General features: G+C 42.2%; 2 protein-coding genes and 1 long non-coding RNA gene across 17 annotated transcripts in view; 1 reads left to right on the forward strand and 2 right to left on the reverse strand.

Moving 5' to 3' along the window:
• The window catches only part of EDN3 (endothelin 3), a 527748-nt gene that overhangs the window by 98865 nt on the left and 410694 nt on the right, over positions 1-18189 (reverse strand). The window lies entirely within an intron of this gene.
• The window catches only part of ZNF831 (zinc finger protein 831), a 47403-nt gene that overhangs the window by 16312 nt on the left and 12902 nt on the right, over positions 1-18189 (reverse strand). For 2 of the 15 annotated variants that reach the window (XM_083507310.1, XM_083507323.1), the window contains exon 2: positions 11329-11385. The exons of 6 other annotated variants lie outside the window; for them this stretch is intronic. Coding sequence is in view for 2 of the 9 variants with exons in the window: in XM_083507321.1 (XP_083363447.1) it covers positions 15792-15809 (18 nt within the window). In the remaining 7 variants the exon portion in view is untranslated. Of the gene's footprint in view, positions 1-11328; positions 12137-15791; positions 15877-16135; positions 16301-18189 lie in introns of those variants that run through there. 7 more of the 15 variants (XM_083507313.1, XM_083507311.1, XM_083507314.1 and 4 more) reach the window with 5 other exon arrangements.
• Positions 768-2442, forward strand: LOC310708953. Its single transcript, XR_014527253.1, has 2 exons — positions 768-835; positions 871-2442. It is a non-coding gene; the product is annotated as an uncharacterized lncRNA (long non-coding RNA).

The raw sequence follows: 18189 nt of genomic DNA on the forward strand, positions 1-18189 counted from the left end.
TATTGGAGTCGCCAATAGGAGTTTCCTCCTATGCTAAAGGGGAGGGACACGGGTGGCGCTGTGGGTTAAACCACAGAGCCTAGGACTTGCCGATCAGGTCGGCGGTTCGAATCCCCGCAACGGGGTGAGCTCCTGTTGCTCAGTCCCTGCTCCTGCCCACCTAGCAGTTCAAAAGCACGTCAAAGTTCAAGTAGGTAAATAGGTACTGCTCCGGCGGTAAGGTAAACAGCATTACCATGCGCTGCTCTGGTTTACCAGAAGCGGCTTAGTCATGCTGGCTACATGACCTGGAAGCTGTACGCCGGCTCCCTTGGACAATAAAGCGAGATGAGCGCCGCAACCCAAGTCAGCCACGACTGGACCTAACGGTCGGGATCTCTTTACCTTTACCTTACCTGTGCCAAAGACCAGCTTGGGAAGGGCTTTTCAACAGTATCAGAGGAATAATTGGTTAACACCTCCCTCCCCATAGGTCGTATCCCCAATTCTTAGATCACCTGCCAGCTGCTATGTGCAATTTAACACAAATACATGTAACACCATGTCACTTCTGTTAAGTGTACATGTAGTTTTTGGCCCTAAGCATGGCTACTGCACTGAAAGTTTTCACAGAACTGTTTCTATTAACAGCCCCCTCTATCAAGACCCCCTCCAACAGTCTAGCTATTACCTGCCATTTGGCTTTCCTTCACTCAGAACTGTTTCCTGCCCCGATTATATTATCTGAGGTCTTATGCATGAGTTGCTATCTGCATTCCCCCCCCCCCATTATTAGATTTTAAACTATCCATTATTTTGGCTTGCAAACCACTTGGGAGTGTATTGGCAGAGAAATGTAAATGATAGATAGATAGATAGATAGATAGATAGATAGATAGATAGATAGATGTACTCACACAATGGCTTCAAACAAGCCACTATCACTGCATGCACACGACACATGTACTGGAAAAATGCATTTTAATGTGACTCCCAGCCTGAAGGACTGGCATTAATTAAAGGTCAAAGGGTCATAGTATAATATAGAATATAGTATTACATAGATGGCGTGAAGCAGCCATCCTCCTTGATGCCAGCAGTTCAATGTTTTCCAAAACAAGCTGATGTTATCTTGCTTTGTGGCATCCGGTGTTTTTCACATTTTTGTCTCTTTTTGTTGTTCTCCATGTTCTGAAGATTCTTCTACAGGATAGACACAGTGTGCTCCTTTACATGTGGAAACTGTAGCATGGTCTACATATGCAGCAGAATGAGAGGGAAGAGTGGACTGTACTGCTTTCAGCTGCAGAAGGAGTATGTAATTTCTGAATGTTTATATTACATTATAGGTGTCACATTTTTTAAAAAAACACCAAACCAACTGTGAAAACACTTTGCACAGAACTCCTTGTATGTTTTTCTGATATCTTGTAAGTTTCATGTGGGCTACTAGGCTGACAATTCATCCAATTCTCTATGTATAAAATGTAAAAACAGTACAGCATATCCGTTTGTTCATTTATTTTACTTAACAAAACTTAATTCCCAAAGAATGTGTTTAACCCAAGAACATATTTTGTTTGTTACTTTATGTTTTTCTGTGTTTTTATACTGTAAACCACCCAGCAATGCTTGGTGGTTTAACATTTTGTTAAACTGATCCCTCCAGTTTCTGCCATCTTGTAAATTTGATTCCAAAGTTGCCAGTCCAGCTTGAACCATCCTTTTTAACCTGCAACAACCTATAGTTTAAACTATCATTGTCTTTTGTAATAAGTTGTACATTCTTTTATTCTAGGCACTGGTCTCTGTCCAGTTACTGATTCCCCCTAATACACTTGTGCCCTGCTGTAAGTGTAATTTACCATTTAGCATAACATGACTCTTAGCTAAAGGCCCTGAATTATGAGATAAAGGCAGTAAAAGGAATTTTGTAAGGTATATTATCTCTGGAATTTCCCCCTTCTCTGCAGCACAAGTGGAGAATCTGCATGCTGAAAAAGGCCAAATGTTATTTTAAAATAAGTTTCCTTCCCTCATGATTGCTGTAAAAAAAATCTGAAAAAGTGGACTGCCTATGCTTTTTCTTCAAGGTTTCTTCAGTTAAAGAAAGATGCTTTATCAGCATTTTGAATCCCAGCCAAAGTGTGCCCCCAATTACATTTTAAGCTTGCACAGGCACAGACTGTACCTACATGGGAACATACAGCAAGAAGCTGAACTTGTTTCTCTTTGACAGAAGGATGCTGGGCTTATGGCCAACATACATCATTCATATACATCATTAATTCTGTAGAGCTTAAAGTTACCGGCAATGCACCCCTTAAAATCAATTGCAATGCATTCATTTAAACATTTCCCATAAGCCCAGAATTTACTGAATAAGGGATGGTTTTCTAATTGTTTGGAAAGATGAACCAAATACACCATATATGGTCTGTTCAGAATATTTTTATTCAATGGGACCAAAAAATGCAACCTACAAAACTCCCCCCCCAAAAAAAAGGTTTGTTATAAATGCACCCATTTGGTTTCCAAACATTAGGAGTTTTTCACAAAGCCAAGATGTTGCAAAACCTATAGACCAGAAATGATTTGCTACTAGGAAAATTACTAATAAGGACTTAATACAACCAAAAAGATTCTCGGGAGCTGGGTGTTAATTGGAAGGTATTTCCTGAACAATCCAGCCAGGATGCTCTTAGGCTAACTTGGGACTGCCAGGAATACACTTTTATTTGTTGCTTGGTCCCGCTTCAGTTCTGCAAGGAACCTATCATGGTTAGTGTGTGGAGCCATGTTAAACTTGTGAATAAAATGCCTCGGGGATGTGATGTTCCTATACCAACAGCACAGGAGGTTTTGGAGCCCGGTGTGCTTGCAAAACTTGCTTGGTAGACTTTTCTTTTTTCAAGAACTACCAGGGTTTGTCAGCTGCAGTAGGAACATGGAAAGCTGCTTTATGGGAAGACCAAAGGTCCGTCTAGTTCAGTATTGTATACACTGACTGGAAGCTGTTCTCCAGCATTTCAAACATCCCTACCCAGAGATGCTAGGGACCGAACCTGGGACCTTCTGCATGCCAAGCAAATGCTCTACTACTGAGTCATTACTTTCTGCAGGTGTGTATGAACCTGTCCCCAACTCCAATCTTGGCACTTCAGGAGCTGGCAACCTTGAGCTTCACGTATATGTTGGAGCTGCTGAAGTGTCCTTCTGGATATAAAAGCACAAATAATATTTTCATGGAGGCATTGTTGTTTCTTCCCAGTGAGCTACACCCTTAACAAATAGTCCAATGGACCCCGAATACTAGAAAAAAATCAAAATAAGCCATTTGTATATATCTCACCCACTCGCAGCAAGGAACTTGAAAATGACGGAACAGTTCTTACTGTAACTAGGAAACTGAGCTTTGGTGCACACAGAGTCTGGTACCCTAGTAAGTCTTTAAAAAGAGCATTTGTAAACTTATCCTTCAAAACAGGGGCCAATAAGTGTATGTCCCCAAATTTAAGATATTTTCAGGCCACTGGGGGGAAAAGATAAATTTTGCACATACATAATGCAATCTACTCAACTTATTTTGGAAGTTTTTAAAAGGAAACTTTCTGAATGTAGCTTCCTCAAACTGATGGTGAAATCATACTCTAATATTTATGGGACTTCCAAGCCAGTCAGCTGAAACTTCATATACAACCTATTCCACGCATCACCAAAAAGACTGAAAATGGAGCATATTTAAAACATCAGAGTGCTCTGCAGCAAGCTTTTGCCCAGTTCAAAACAAACTGCCCTGCATATGCACAGAACCATTTTTTAATTGCCTCAGGAGATAAGAAGTCTTGGTAAAACACTTCTAAACTGGTCCTACAACTGAAATATCATATGTAGTTTTGCCCAGAAAGATATACTGGAAGTGATTAGCTTCCACATTTTGCAGGGAGGAGGTCTAATAATCTATCTCAGAGCAGTCCAACATGTGGCCCTTAAGACCATTTTGGCAGCCCTCAGCAACATTTGATGCTCCACCGGCACCAAAGCACTTTCCAAAGTCAGGTAAGTGAGGTGCTGGGCTCTGGGAAGGAGGCCTGGGGGCTCTGACCAGGTCCTAAAGTCCTCCCATTGTCTCCTTCCCAAAGCTTAGTACTTCCCAGCTTTGGGAAGGAACTGGGAGGGCTACAGGCCCCTGCCGGAGCCTTGCACCTCCTTCCCAAAGCCCAGTGCCTCACTTAACCTGCCTTAGCAAGGCAGCATAGACTTGCGGGGGCATCAAATTTTGGCCCACCGCATGACAAGTTGGACTGCCATGACCCAGCTGCTTGGCTTAACACTGCACCTCTTTAGTTCCATCATGTCTTTGCCTTTCTTGGTACTTTATTTTCTTGTCCAAGTGAATCTCTCTGTAAGGAATGTTTGGAAAACATTCACATTTACATGCACTTTTAATTTCAGGGTTGGCACAGGGGGGGAACAAACAGCTGAGAAAAAGACACCCTGCTGAGACCTGAGTGTCACTCACTGATCTATTCTTCCTTGTGGTTTCTCCTTCTCCCGCCTCCGTTCCAGGCCTACCATTTGTTTATTTATTTAACCAGCCAAGCAAATGGCATCATTAAGCAACAAACAGAGCATTTTCATTTGATCTTTCAGCCACAGTGTGCTCTGTTCTGCTGTCCTAAATTTAATCAGCAACATCTCCAGCTTTGCTCCACACTGAGACGAATTTATCTGGAAAAATCTTGCATTTGCACTTCAGAGCATACCATAATAATGCAGAATATAAAGGGCACAAGCATTCAGTGTTGGATTGGAAAGCAAACAGCAGGTTTTGAAAGCCCAACCAACACCAAATTATTTGGGCTCCACAGCACAGGGAAAGTAGAAGCTTGTGCTAAAAGTGAAAAGGCAATTTAAAATAAAAATAAAAATATATGACTTGCGTCAGACCTTTGTGTGTCAGATTCAAACGGGGGAGACCCAAATTTAAATCCCCACTCACCTATTAAGTTCCTTGGGTTATCTAAATCTATCATGAAGAAATCTATCATATTTCACATTAGGATCACTGCAGGCTCTAACTTTGAGAGAGCCATGGCAAAATGCCCGCCCTCCACAGTGGTGAGCAGAAACAGCACCATCAACAGTGCAATCAGCACCAGGCTCCTGCAAGGGCACTAGCACCCCTACAATGATGGCAGGTGGTGATGCCTATCCCAGTGAGGTGGGAGAACAATGTTTGTACACTGCGCTAGTTAAAAGAAAGGTGGGAAACAAATGTACCAAATACCCCCATCAAATGCAAGAAAATAGGATTAGCTATGCACTTGTGAAAATATTTGAAGTTGTCTTGTGCTGCAAACTCTGGATAATGCACAAAAAGCACCAGTGTTTATTTCTCCAGCAATTCCAGATAAGTAGAGGGTCCTTCATGAATAAGCATAAGAGATATGCCTGTGTTGAAGTTCTAGCTTAGGATGTCCACAGTCAATTCTTAGCTGCATGCAGAATTATTTTGATGTTCTTAGTAAGTGCTCTTCAGCTGTTTGACAGACAATAATAATGACTGTTCCAATGGGCCTTAGCAAATACAACCCACACAAACATTAAATGTTCAGGTGACTGGGTGGTTGTTTTCAAAAGCTAGTCCAGGCATCTTAGAGTCAGCTGAGAGATTCCTCATCTTTTGGCAATGTCTCATGTAAGCATGTTCAGTGTTTTGCACATGCAGGCACACACAATCATTCTGCTTTTTTCACATTTCTTTAAATACACACACACTGTGAATGGCATATTGGGAAATCTCACAGCTGAGTATCTGAATACCTCTTTAAATGCACACACTGTGAATAACATACTGAGAAATCTCACAGCTGAATATCTGAAGGCAGGAAACAACCTAACTATTTGGACAACCAGAGCTTTATATATTGACGTAGATCAGCACAAAGGTTATATGTACACTACTGCACAGTGGTAAATGTAAAAGGCAGCCATGGGTTGGAGACAAAAACATTGGGGGAAAATCTCACACCTCTGCTGAAGAACCATCTCATACTCTGTGAGTCTCGTCACTGATCCTAAATTGGTGTGCAGGGATCCTAAATGCAGGACAATGTCTTTTTAAATTGAAAAGGAGGGGTATGAAGAAAAACAGAAGGCAGGGAGAGAGAGAAAGCGAGGGATAAGAGGGCTCATCCACACCAGCGTCTCATGCCTAGAAAGCATGTTTCCAAGGGGTTTTCCACTTGTACTGTGCTTTCTAGGCAAGAGTCCCAGTGGTTTTGCTTTTCCTCACCACTTTCCCTTGGAAAACCCACTCTTTAGCAATAAATCAGAACCAACAGCAATCCACAGAAAACCCAATTGCCATTTGCTCCGACTCAAAGCCAAACCGCTGGTTTTCCTGGGGGAAAGCGGTGGGGCAAACAGAAGTGTGGATAAGGCCACAGAGAGACAAAGGTTATCTGGCAGCCCATGTGCCCCTTTGCTTTCAGAAATTGCATGGGTAGACGAGTCTATAAAGCCCAAGACTCATAGGGGAGTGGCTTCCTATACAATCATAGAATTGTAGAGTTGCAAGGGCACATTGGGTCATCTAGTCCAACCCTCTGCAATGCAGGAATCTCAACTAAAGCATCCATGTCAGGTGACTATCCAACCTCTTCTTAAAAACCTCCATGGAATAGGAGAGTCCACCACCTTCCAAGGGACTCAGTTCCACTGTTGGACAGCTCTTACCGTCAGAAAGTTATTCCTGATGAATACAAGTTTGCACCATCATCAATGTGAGTTCTTTAGATAGGTAAAGATGTGTATCATACTCCTCCGAGTTTCCTCTTTTCCAGGCTAAACATAGCCAGCTCCTTCAACCGTTTCTCATAAGGCTTGATTTCCAGACCCTTTAAAATCTTGGGTCCCCCACCTCTGCACATTCCAGCTTGTCAATATCTTTAAATTGTGGTGCCCAGAACTGGACAAAGTACTCCAGGTACGGTCTGATCAATGCAGAGCAAAACGGTACTATTACTTCCCTTGATCTTGCACCTCACCTGAAGAGACTCCAGCAAAAAAGGTCTGAAAAGCCCTTTGTGTACATATACTGTAGTAGGCAAGATGTAACCCTCTGAATCCTTACCAATTTTTAGTCACCTGATCCTTACTTCCTTTAGGTGATCATAGTTAAAACAAACTATGGTTCCCCAAGTTTGGACATTGCAGGAAAATGAAAACTTCTGCTTCGTAACTAACTGCTATCTCCTCTTCGTGAATGTAAACAAAGAGGAAATGGGAACACACGATTCTAAACCCTATGAAGATTCATCCTCATGATAAACTATGGTTTATTGTTAAGCCTGAATCCAGGCTTGCTGTCTTTCACTGCTCAAACAATGCAATGCAAAGAACCTACTGACTTTCATTTCATGTGGGACCTGTGCATTTTTGGTTGCACAAAACCATGAACAAGACCTCTAGCTGCCACTAAGAGATATAAAACCTAAACATACCTTTTAGTGAGTGGCATATCCAAGTTTTACTGATACAAACTATGGCCAGGTTCACACTTAACGCTTAGACAAACCATAGCTTAAGCATGATCAACCAAATGTCCAGGTTACAGCTGAACCTAGGGTCCTGGTTTGTCTTTACTTTGGGAACCAACTCATTCATGCTATGCCATGGTTTGACTTTGTATTGCATTCACACCAGGTCCCTAAAATGTTCCCCTAACCTTTGAGAATTCTTGGAGTATAGATGAGGGCCCTGTAGACTTGGAGGCAAACAAATGGGCAGTGCTCTTCATTAGGAGCACAACTTTTATAAGCATCTGAAGCTTATGATTTTGGTTTTACCACTCAAACGCAGCCATAGAAAAATGAGCATTCAAAATGCATGGGGATCCACCAAGCTGGACAACAAGCACCTTTTGTATTGTACTGCAGTCATTTTCTCCTTTACGAGTACTACATCACATTTCAAAATGAAACGGGAGACTTCATGCTCTGAAACTCAATCACGCGTACTAAAGGAAAGAGCCACAGCTCAGTGGCAGAGAACATGCAAAAAGGTCTCTGGTTCAACCCCCCCAATAGCCTCAGGTAAAGCTAGAAAAAAACTCTTGCCTGGAACCCTGGAGAGCAACTGCTAGTTAGATTAAGGTTACCAGATTTTTTTCAAAGAATCTGAGGACACTTTTTTTAAAAAGAGAGAGAGAGAAAAGTTATTTTAAAAAGTTTTTTTAAAAAAGTAATCTCTTCTGTAATCTCTGTCGTGCCCTCCCGGTGCTCTCCTAGCACTCCTCAGCGGCGGCGGCGGCGCAGCAAGGTCAGGGATCCCCTCTTTTTTCTCCTTCCTCTTTCTCTCTCCTCCTTCTCCTCTCCTCCTCCTCGTGTCGGCTCCAGGTTTTCCTGGCCAGGAGCGCCGCTAGGCAGTCGGCCGGGCGCTCTCGCTCCTAGCTCGAATTGGGTTGCAGGGCGAGGGGGGGATCAGCGGTTCCCCCAGTTGACAAGCCAGGCGTCCCCGGTTCCCCCTCGGCAGTGGTGGTGGCAGAGGCAGTCTCAGCAGCCCGTAGCCAGACTGGTAGCGCAGTTGGCTCTGGCTGGCTTTAGGAGCTGCTCGCTGCTGTGGCACCCACCATTTTGCCTCGTCAGAAGTCCCCATATGATGTGTCTTGTACCACTGAACGCAACATTCATTCCCTAATAAATCTATAACACTTAAAATATAAATCCGGAGGCATTAAATGAAAACTGGAGACATTCCGGGGACAGATTTTGTCCGGGGACAGCTTTGTAAATCCAGGAACTGTCCCCGGGAAACAGGGACGTCTGGTAACCATAAGTTAGATGGGCCAGATCTGACTCCGGGTATAAGGCAGCTTCCTATATATTTCTATGTAAAGGCCATTTCCCAAAAACTAAGTGCTAGAGATATATGAAGTAATACTTGAGGTATTTAGGAGGGGCAACAGTTAAATTTTGAGGTTTTGGGATATTTTAAGCACATGTCCTGCTTTTTGTACCTACTGGCATTGCATATACTGTTGTCCTCATCATCTTTCTTGTCAAAAGTTGGGGGGGGAATAAACATTAAAATTAAAAAATCTGAAATAAAAAATTAATACAGCTCTCCAGCATGTTGGGTTTCCAGCAAGTTTGTACTGCAGCATACAGTATTTCCTGAACAACAGGAAGTCCTGTGAGGTTGTTTATAGATGCCACAAAATCAGCCTAGAATAACTACATACATTGTCATCAGGTCAGTTTTGTGACTTGCTTCTTAATAAACATGAAGAAGCAACTGAACAAGTATAATATTGTCAAACAGATCAGCCATTCCAGTTTCTTCTCTCCAATTTCCTCTATCACTTACAATAACTATGGTTATCATTACTGAAATCCATAGTTTGTTTCCATGCCACAGTTGGAATGTAGTTTGCAATGGGCTTGGGATTCTGGTGCGCAAATTATGGTTTGTGGTAATACTAAGCAAACATAGTTTGTCTGATTTGGATTCAACAGTGAACAAGTTATTACAAAGTAGAAAGTGAAGGAGGGGATCAGGGCATGAGTGCTAAGGCACAACGCACAACCTCAATAATGGAACCATGATGCAACCAGACCACTGCAAAAACAGGGCATGAAGAAGTATGTTTTGTCTTTAGTACCGTATTTACTTGAGTCTAATGCCCCATTGAATCTAATGCGCACCTTAATTTTTGCAATGTCATTTGGCCAAAAAAAGTGAGCATTATATTCGAGTAAATACGGTACAACACAGTAAGCAATCTACAGAGCAGATATTCAAAAATAAAGTTGCAGATTTCTAAGCTGGAGTAGAAATATTTCCCCTGCTATCTATTTCAACTGCAAACAATTTTCTTCTGACATTTCCCATGTTTTGTTCATTGTTGAAACTGGTTTCATCCTCCAGTATCTTATAGCTAAAAGTTTCAGTGCAGTTGTTGACAATACCTCCCAAACCTTATTAATGGACCAATTGCCATAATATTCTCTTTTCAGGACCAATCTGGGGGCCTGATTTGTGGTACTAAATAAACCATACTTCCATGAGATTATTGGGTTTGGCTGTCTCCAGCGCCTTTGCTAACACAACCTGGCAGTCCAGCATTCTATTTGTAAATTACCAGTAACCAAGGAAGCTCATTGTCCTTATAGCATTTGAATCTAGGTTACAGACTTTATATATCTGTAAATGTTAAAACCATTTTGAATAATTAATTAGCCTTGCCTATGATTCACCCGAGACAGCTTGTAATATCAAAATGTGCTAGAAACTGTATTTTGTTCTAGTAAAATATACATGCTTATGGAAGTTTACAAAACATGCTTCAGTCAAGGGAGTGGCAAGACTTTCTATAGATACTGTAGCAAACATCTGATAACAACCTTTGCTAATGCCACAATACAGTCCCATCAGTTATTTTAACGTAAAAGCATTTATCCATTACTTATTACTCTTATCCTAGAGTAATAAAAGTCACTTCAGAGCATGCAACAGGATGACAGAGCAAATTATTACAATTAGTACAAAGGGCTACAGAGCAGATTCTAAAGCCGTTCATTAAAAATTCAAAGCAAAGGAAATAAGAATCTCTGATTCATCTCAGTATGGAAGAAAAAAGCATTCTTTATTTTTACTCTCCTGTTTGATCATTTGCAAAGCTGGAAATTTCAAAAGCTGACCTCAGTAAAAACACCCTTTGCACAATAAGTATTAAAGCAAATATTGTTTAGAGCACTTGCCTTCGCCTTGACCAATGTTAATTCAATATGAATATATTTCCCATACTAATTCTAGCAACAGTATTCATGAAAACTAAATTACATAAAGTATGCACAATTTAGGTTATTTTCATGGCAATTAAATTTAGATCAGTTCTTTTAAAGGAAAAACAAATCTTATACATGTGTTCAGCATTTTTCATAATAAGCTGCACAAACAAGATTCTTCCTGCAAATGTGCATAAAGGGGAGTTTCAAGTTATTCTGGTCAAAATCACTTGTGCTTTACAGTGCCAGAAAAGAGTTAACTGTTCTTAGCATGCATACCACACATCAACAGGCTTGCTTTTCTATAAGCACAGAAACAAACCTGGTCCATATTTCAAAGTTTCTGATGCCTGAGCAAAAGGTGCAAAATATACCAGTAATAAAGCCCTATTTAAGGTTCTTTATTTGGGGGGGGGGGGAGAGTGCTGTGTGTGTCAGAGAAAAGCAACCATCCTAACAGTCACTGCATTAAAATACCCACAACTTAGCCCTTCCCGTTCTTTACAGTCTCTCATCAAAGCTAAGCAGAGAAATTAACAACAAAGCTCTTGCTAACCTTTAGATGGCTAAGTCCATAGGCCAGAGGTGTGCTTCAGGTTTCTCTGGGAAAGCGCTGGAACAACAACAACAACAAAGGATTCAGAGTCTTCTTTTCAATTGTTCTGGCTCTCTTTTTTAAAATGTGTAAAAAAAACCCCGATGCACAGAAGGTTTGGTGGTGGGCGGTGGGCTTTGGGGTGGGGAGGGAAGAAGAGGGTGATTTCAACCCACATTTGGCGTGGGAAGAGTTTTAATGGCTCTAGCTGGTAATATGGTTTTCCTGCTACAGTGTCTGTACTACTGCAGCTCTGTGTGGGCGTAAAGAAATGACACGACTGGGTTTCAAACCATTAGAGCAACATTTGCAAACAGATAAAAAAAAACCATCAGGTACAAATGAAAAAAAAACCTTTTTTTTTTACTTTAAAGATACAGCAGGACTAATACCCTTTCAATCCATCAGAACCCTCCTTCTGGTCGTGTAAAACACAAGCATCAGCTGCAATACATAGGAATAGACTTGGGAACTTTTTCATGTAATAAATGTTGTATGGATTACTTCTGTGAGCTCTTTGTTAGGTGTTTCAGATGGCATTTCAGCCATTTGTTCCATTATGCTCTCTGTAGTCACTGCCCTATGTTCTAATTCCAATTCCAATCTCCAAGTGCCCTCACTTACATAGCCCACACAGTAACAGCCCCATACAAAAGAGAGGCATCAGCAGACTGAGTGAGGGTAATCTCAAGGTTTGCATAACTGGGGGAGAGGTCCCCTCCAAAGAGAGTCTAGTGAGAACTGAGTGCGCTCAGTTACCTTTAACTGGTAAAGGGACCCCTGACCATTAGGTCCAGTCATGGCCGACTCTGGGGTTGCGGCGCTCATCTCGCTTTATTGGCCGAGGGAGCCAGCATACAGCTTCCGGGTCATGTGGCCAGCATGACTAAGCCGCTTCTGGAGAACCAGAGCAGCACACGGAAACGCCGTTTACCTTCCCACCAGAGCGGTACCTATTTATCTACTTGCACTTTGACGTGCTTTCCAACTGCTAGGTTGGCAGGAGCAGGGACTGAGCAACGGGAGCTCACCCCGTCGTGGAGATTCGAACCGCCGACCTTTTGATCGGCAAGTCCTAGGCTCTGTGGTTTAACCCACAGCGCCACCCGTGTCCCTGCTCATAGGATGCTCACAGGATGTTCCTAGAATGCTGGCAACTGGGGGGGGGTAGGGGAGGGATGGGCAATGGAATAGCTGGAAAAGTAGGAAGATGTCAAAAACACAGACACACACACATATAGTGCCCCCCACTCACTTTCTCACAATCTAGAGTCTCCTACGTGAAAAGGGAGGCTTCCCCCTCCTCCACCAGCACATACACATACACTTCCTTTGTTGCAGGGTCCCAGTGCTATATGCAGTGCTAACAGTAATTTTAATTCTCTGAGTGCCTGTTCTTATGTAGCCAAAACAGTACTATCCACACAGAGAGAGGTATCAGCCAGCTTACTGGAAGAAGCTCAAAGTTTACAGAAATACAAAGAATACTTGGGAAAAAATCTCGGGGGGGGGGCCTCCTTCCCCCCAAAAAACAACTGAGGACTGAGCATGCCCAGTGGTCATGGAATGCTGAGGACTGGAGGAGAGCATGGAATCTGAGTATCCTTGAAGAGGGCAGGGTTTCAACCACCGATGAACAGGGATGTTCCACACTAATACATTTTGTTGCAGGTCCCACTTGCATAAAGATATTTTTTAAAGAATTATGAAGTTTTTCCACTTGTGCACAAAAGTGAACTATACAAATATTTATTGGATAATATAAAATAATACTTTTGAAATTTGAATTAATGAAACCCTCAACACTCCTCCATGGCTGCAGCCGGCAAAAATATTATTCTTCAACAAGGCCTCTGACTGATTAACATCTGATACCCTTTTAAATATGTTTGTGAGAGGGGATGGGGTTTGTTTTTGTTCTTGTTTTTATTATGTGTTTTATGTTGTATTTCAATGCTGTGAACCACCCTGAGAGCTAATAGCTTGTAACCACAAAGATGAAAGGAAATCAGAAACAGAAGCAACTAACAGTTCAAAAACCAAACCTGAATTTCTATGTTAAGCTCCCAGGAAATGGTGCAGAACAGGTGTAGAATAAGGACGTTATTGAGGGGAGGTAGCCCGCAACATGCAATTATATAAATATCCTCAAAGGTCTAGATTAGAGTGTGCTCCCCATCCCACAAAAAATATTATCTCAGACTAAGAGTAGCTTCCCCACAGCAAAGCAGCTGTGTCTACAGATAAATAATGACCTTCATAAATGAGAAATGGAGCCCATTATTTTTTTAAAAAAACACTTTATAGAGTTCTTCATTCAAATTTCTACTGGTGAAATGTGTATCAAGGCCATTTATAACAATTGTGAGAACAATTCGAGTGTGCAAGTCTCTGAAACCGAAGTCCATTTTACTGCCTCAGAGTTCTGAGGTATTTAATCCAATGTCAGGACTGCAATGACTCAACGTGGTTTCAGACTGAGAGGACAGTGACTGTTACCCCTCGCACAGAGGCAAGTTCCTCCACTATCTTTGTAAATTGAGAGTATAACTTAATCCAACTTTCAGCAATGCACAGAGAATCATACCATTTCCATTCTGCACATGAGGAATTGTGTTTAAAAAAGCACCTGAAAATTCAAACGAAGCTTGAAGTGTTCAACCAAAGGTGCTAGCTTTGTACCTGGTGGGAGTTTTTTTAATGGGGAGAGATATATTTCATCATGCAGTCTCTCACTGATATATCTCAGGTGGTACAATTTCATTAAGACTATCAACATGGTCTTGTCAAGTCAAAAATTAAATTCCTTCTTATGGTTCTGTTTAGTGTACAGTCATCATATTGCCTCATTTTAAAAGTCTTCTGGAAAACATTTTGTTATTATGGTTACACTTTCTGCTTATTCTAAATCAATATACAACTGCTCTCTACTGCAGACGCTGTTCAAATAGCCCCTTCAACTTTATTCCTCTCAACCACTCTCCCCCCCACCCCAATTTTTCTCTTCCTCCTTCCCTTCCAGCTCCTCCATCTACATGAAATCAGGTCAAGAGCTGCATGTGACCTTGTTCCAGAACACAAGGTTCCTAGCCCTGTGATGAAGCTGAAACTCCACAAGATGCCTTATTATTCAAAGCAGCAAATCTCACATGTACTATGCTGCTAGTGTTCAGCTGCTGCACAAATAATTACCTGTCAGACTTTCTTACTGCATCAAATCAATGCATACATGCCACTTTATCATAGCCACCAGACTGGCACAACCACAGTCAGAGTTGTAATGGTTTGTATGTGGAATTTGGCATCCAAACAGGATTTAGGAATGACATAGGAATCTGCCTTATACCATAGATCCATCCAGCTCAATACTATACAGTGACTGGTAGTGGCTCTCCATAGTTGTTTATCAATCCTTTCCAGGGAATTCTGGGAATTATAACTCATCACCCTTATCAAGTGTTCCCATGATTCTTTGGGGGAAAGCCATGACTGTTAAAGGGATAAAACTGTGCTTTAAATGTATTGTGCGGATTTGGCCATATACGCCACTGGATCCAACCCTTGGAAAACATTCATCAAGCTCAGCAAGTCACAGGATAGGAAGACAGGTCCTCTAATGGATCAGTAACTGGTCAAAGAACAGGAAGCAGAGAATAGTAATAAAATCAACAGTTCTCACGATGAACGGATGATAAGTTTTAATAGCACTGGAACCAACAAAAGTTGCTAGCTGCCATTAAAGAGCAAATTAAAAGGGTAAAGGGACCCCTGACCATTAGGTCCAGTCGTGACCGACTGCGGTTGCGGCGCTCATCTCGCTTTATTGGCCGAGGGAGCCAGGGTACAGCTTCCGGGTCATGTGGCCAGCATGACTAAGCCGCTTCTGGCGAACCAGAGTAGCGCACGCAAACGCCGTTTACCTTCCCGCCAGAGCGGTACCTATTTATCTACTTGCACTTTGACATGCTTTTGAACTGCTAGGTTGGCAGGAGCAGGGAACGAGCAACGGGAGCCCACCCCGTCGTGGGGATTCGAACTGCCGACCTTCTGATCAGCAAGTCCTAGGCTCTGTGTTTTAACCCACAGTGCCACCTGCGTCCCAAAGAGCAAATTATTTTGCTATCCATTATCTTGGATTTGCTGTCAAGCTCACTAAGATTCAAGGAATCATAAATACTCACTTTCCCTCCCTTCACCCACCCCAATTTGACGAATCACTGCAATTAAATATAAGAAAGAAAATTTCAGGCTCTTGCTAACTAATCTAAAGCAACCTAATAGGTGAAGCATCTTAATTCCATTACACTGGCATCTTGAGTATTTTCACTCTCCCATTGACACACTAATAATTCTTTGTACTACAGCTCATAGCACTTCATGAATAAAGGTCTCAGAGCACTTCATGAATAAAGATTAATTTTTACCACTTGTGTTCTGCACATGCATAATCGAATAATGGCTTCTTGAAAAGTAGTGTCCTTGCTATTATCTGTTTATAAGAGTGTTAATCTGAAAGAATAGAAGCACTGTTAACTATTATTAAAAAAGAAAGCATCATAAAATATTCCTTCCAGTAGCACCTTAGAGACCAACTAAGCTTGCTATTGGTATAAGCTTTCGTGTGCATGCACACTTCTTCAGATACCCGTGCATGCACACGAAAGCTCATACCAATTACAAACTTAGTTGGTCTCTAAGGTTCTACTGGAAGGAATTTTGTTTGTTTGTTTGTTTGTTTGTTTGTTTGTTTCAACTACGGCAGACCAACATGTAATCATAAAATATATCCACAAAATCAGGTATTCCCATGATTATCATCAGTGTAACTTCGGGGGCGGGGGGGAGATCAGTTTTTAATTGCTCTGCAGAAATTAAGCATCTTTGTGAATCTTGCTGGAAATGAGGATATAGTTCCCTTTTGAGTTCACTTTACCTTTAAAATAAATAATTGTACTTCCATTTAGAGAATCAAAAATATATTAACAAAGAGGAATACAGAAAAACTCTTTACCAGCAAACAGAATAAACAAGTCCTGGCAAAACTGATAGTTGTGTACATAGGATTAAAGACACAGCTAGCAAAGACACTTAACTTGCTCAAAACTGCGAAGAATTTTGCTTGGCAAAAATTCAAAGCACCATGGAAACAAATGAAGTCACTGGCACCAAATAAGCCCAACTATTCTAACATGTCTTTATGGAGAATGTATTAAAAAGATTTGGAGAAACAATATCATTACTGTATACAGATGAACTGATCTACATTTAGCAGTGGCCAAACTTGTTCCAGGTCATGCCTATCTTGAAAAACCTATAGCCAGTTCTCAAAAGGGAACAGCATCCATACAATCTCTCCTGGAAGTCATGAAGATGAAGTGGTGCTCCACTGTTAACGCTTCATGATCTCCAATCATGGTATGATGACAAACCAGATCCAATGGTACTAATTTAGCTGCAGTTGCACAAGCAGAGGTTTCAGCTACTGAAATAGGATTGGAGACAGCACCTGTCGTGTTTGGATAAATGAATTTTCATATAACGAGCATGTGGATGGCAGGCCCTACATGCACTATATTTTTGAATCAAAGAATGTCACAATGCTGCAGTTCCCATGGTCGCCAGTAGGCAGCCACACCAATGATGACAGAGCAGCAGGCAGGCAGGCAAGCAGTGGGCCCAGATGAGCTGCAAAGGAACAGCTAAGGCAAGCCAGGGCAGCCCCTGAGCAACCTTACTGCTCGGCTGCTGCTGCATACCTCGTTCCAGCAACACAGTGTCTGCCCCAGCAGCATCAGGTGTCAGAGAGGAAGTGGCACTACAGCAGGCCTGTCACTGGAAAGCTGCCCCAGCAGGCAAGCAGCCTTGGTCTTGAGGAGGTAACCAGAGGCAGGCAGGCGGATCAGTGTGCAGTGTGTTTTGCAACCCATCCTTCTTTCCATCACAGCCATTGGTCGCTTTGCGAGATAAGGTATGAATGGGTAGGCCAGCAGATTGAGTGGGGAAGACAGGTGGATGAAGCAGGCTTTCCCATACCTCCTCTTCTGTCTCCCCTTTGCCAATGAAACATGGCATCTCCAGTACACACATGGAATATGCCCATTCTCAACTTTCAGACAGTCCCACATTCAGTGTAACATCTGCGACCACTCTGGACATGCATTTATTTAGACTAGTTAGTCACTTGTTACTTGAAGGCCTAAAAACAACTTACAATATATTTAAAAACAAACATAAATAAATTATAACATTAAAATAATTCATACAAACACCTACCATTCATTCAAACACACACAGAGCTGTGTATGTATGTATAAACTGTACACCCTGCCTTCAGCAAAAACATGTAGTTTTCTCATTCCATAATCATTCATTCAATCTAGTGTACTTGTAACAGAATTGGTGCTACAGTGGTGCCTCGCAAGACGAAATTAATTCGTTCCGCAAGTTTCTTCTTCTTGCGAGTTTTTCGTCTTGCGATGCACGGTTTCCCATAGGAATGCATTGAAAATCAATTAATGCGTTCCTAGGGAAACCGACTTCAGACCAGGTCCGGGGACAGTCCGTCCCCCAACCTCTTCTGAAGGCTGGGGGGGGGACAAGGGCTTTCCTTCCCACCCCCAGCATTTTAAAAAACCCCGGGACAGCGGAGGGCTTCTCCGCTGTCCGGGGCGATCTTAAAATGCTGGCGGGCGGCATTTTAAAATCGCCCCGGGACAGCGGAGGACTTCTCCGCTGTCCGGGGCGATTTAGAAGCCCCTGGGAAGGCAGGCAGGGGGGACAAAGACTCTTGCCCCCCGCCAGCCTTCAGAAGAGGTCCTGGAC

The sequence above is a fragment of the Podarcis liolepis genome (assembly GCF_965112155.1).
Source record: "Podarcis liolepis genome assembly, chromosome: 6".
NCBI classification, from domain to species: Eukaryota; Metazoa; Chordata; class Lepidosauria; order Squamata; family Lacertidae; genus Podarcis; species Podarcis liolepis.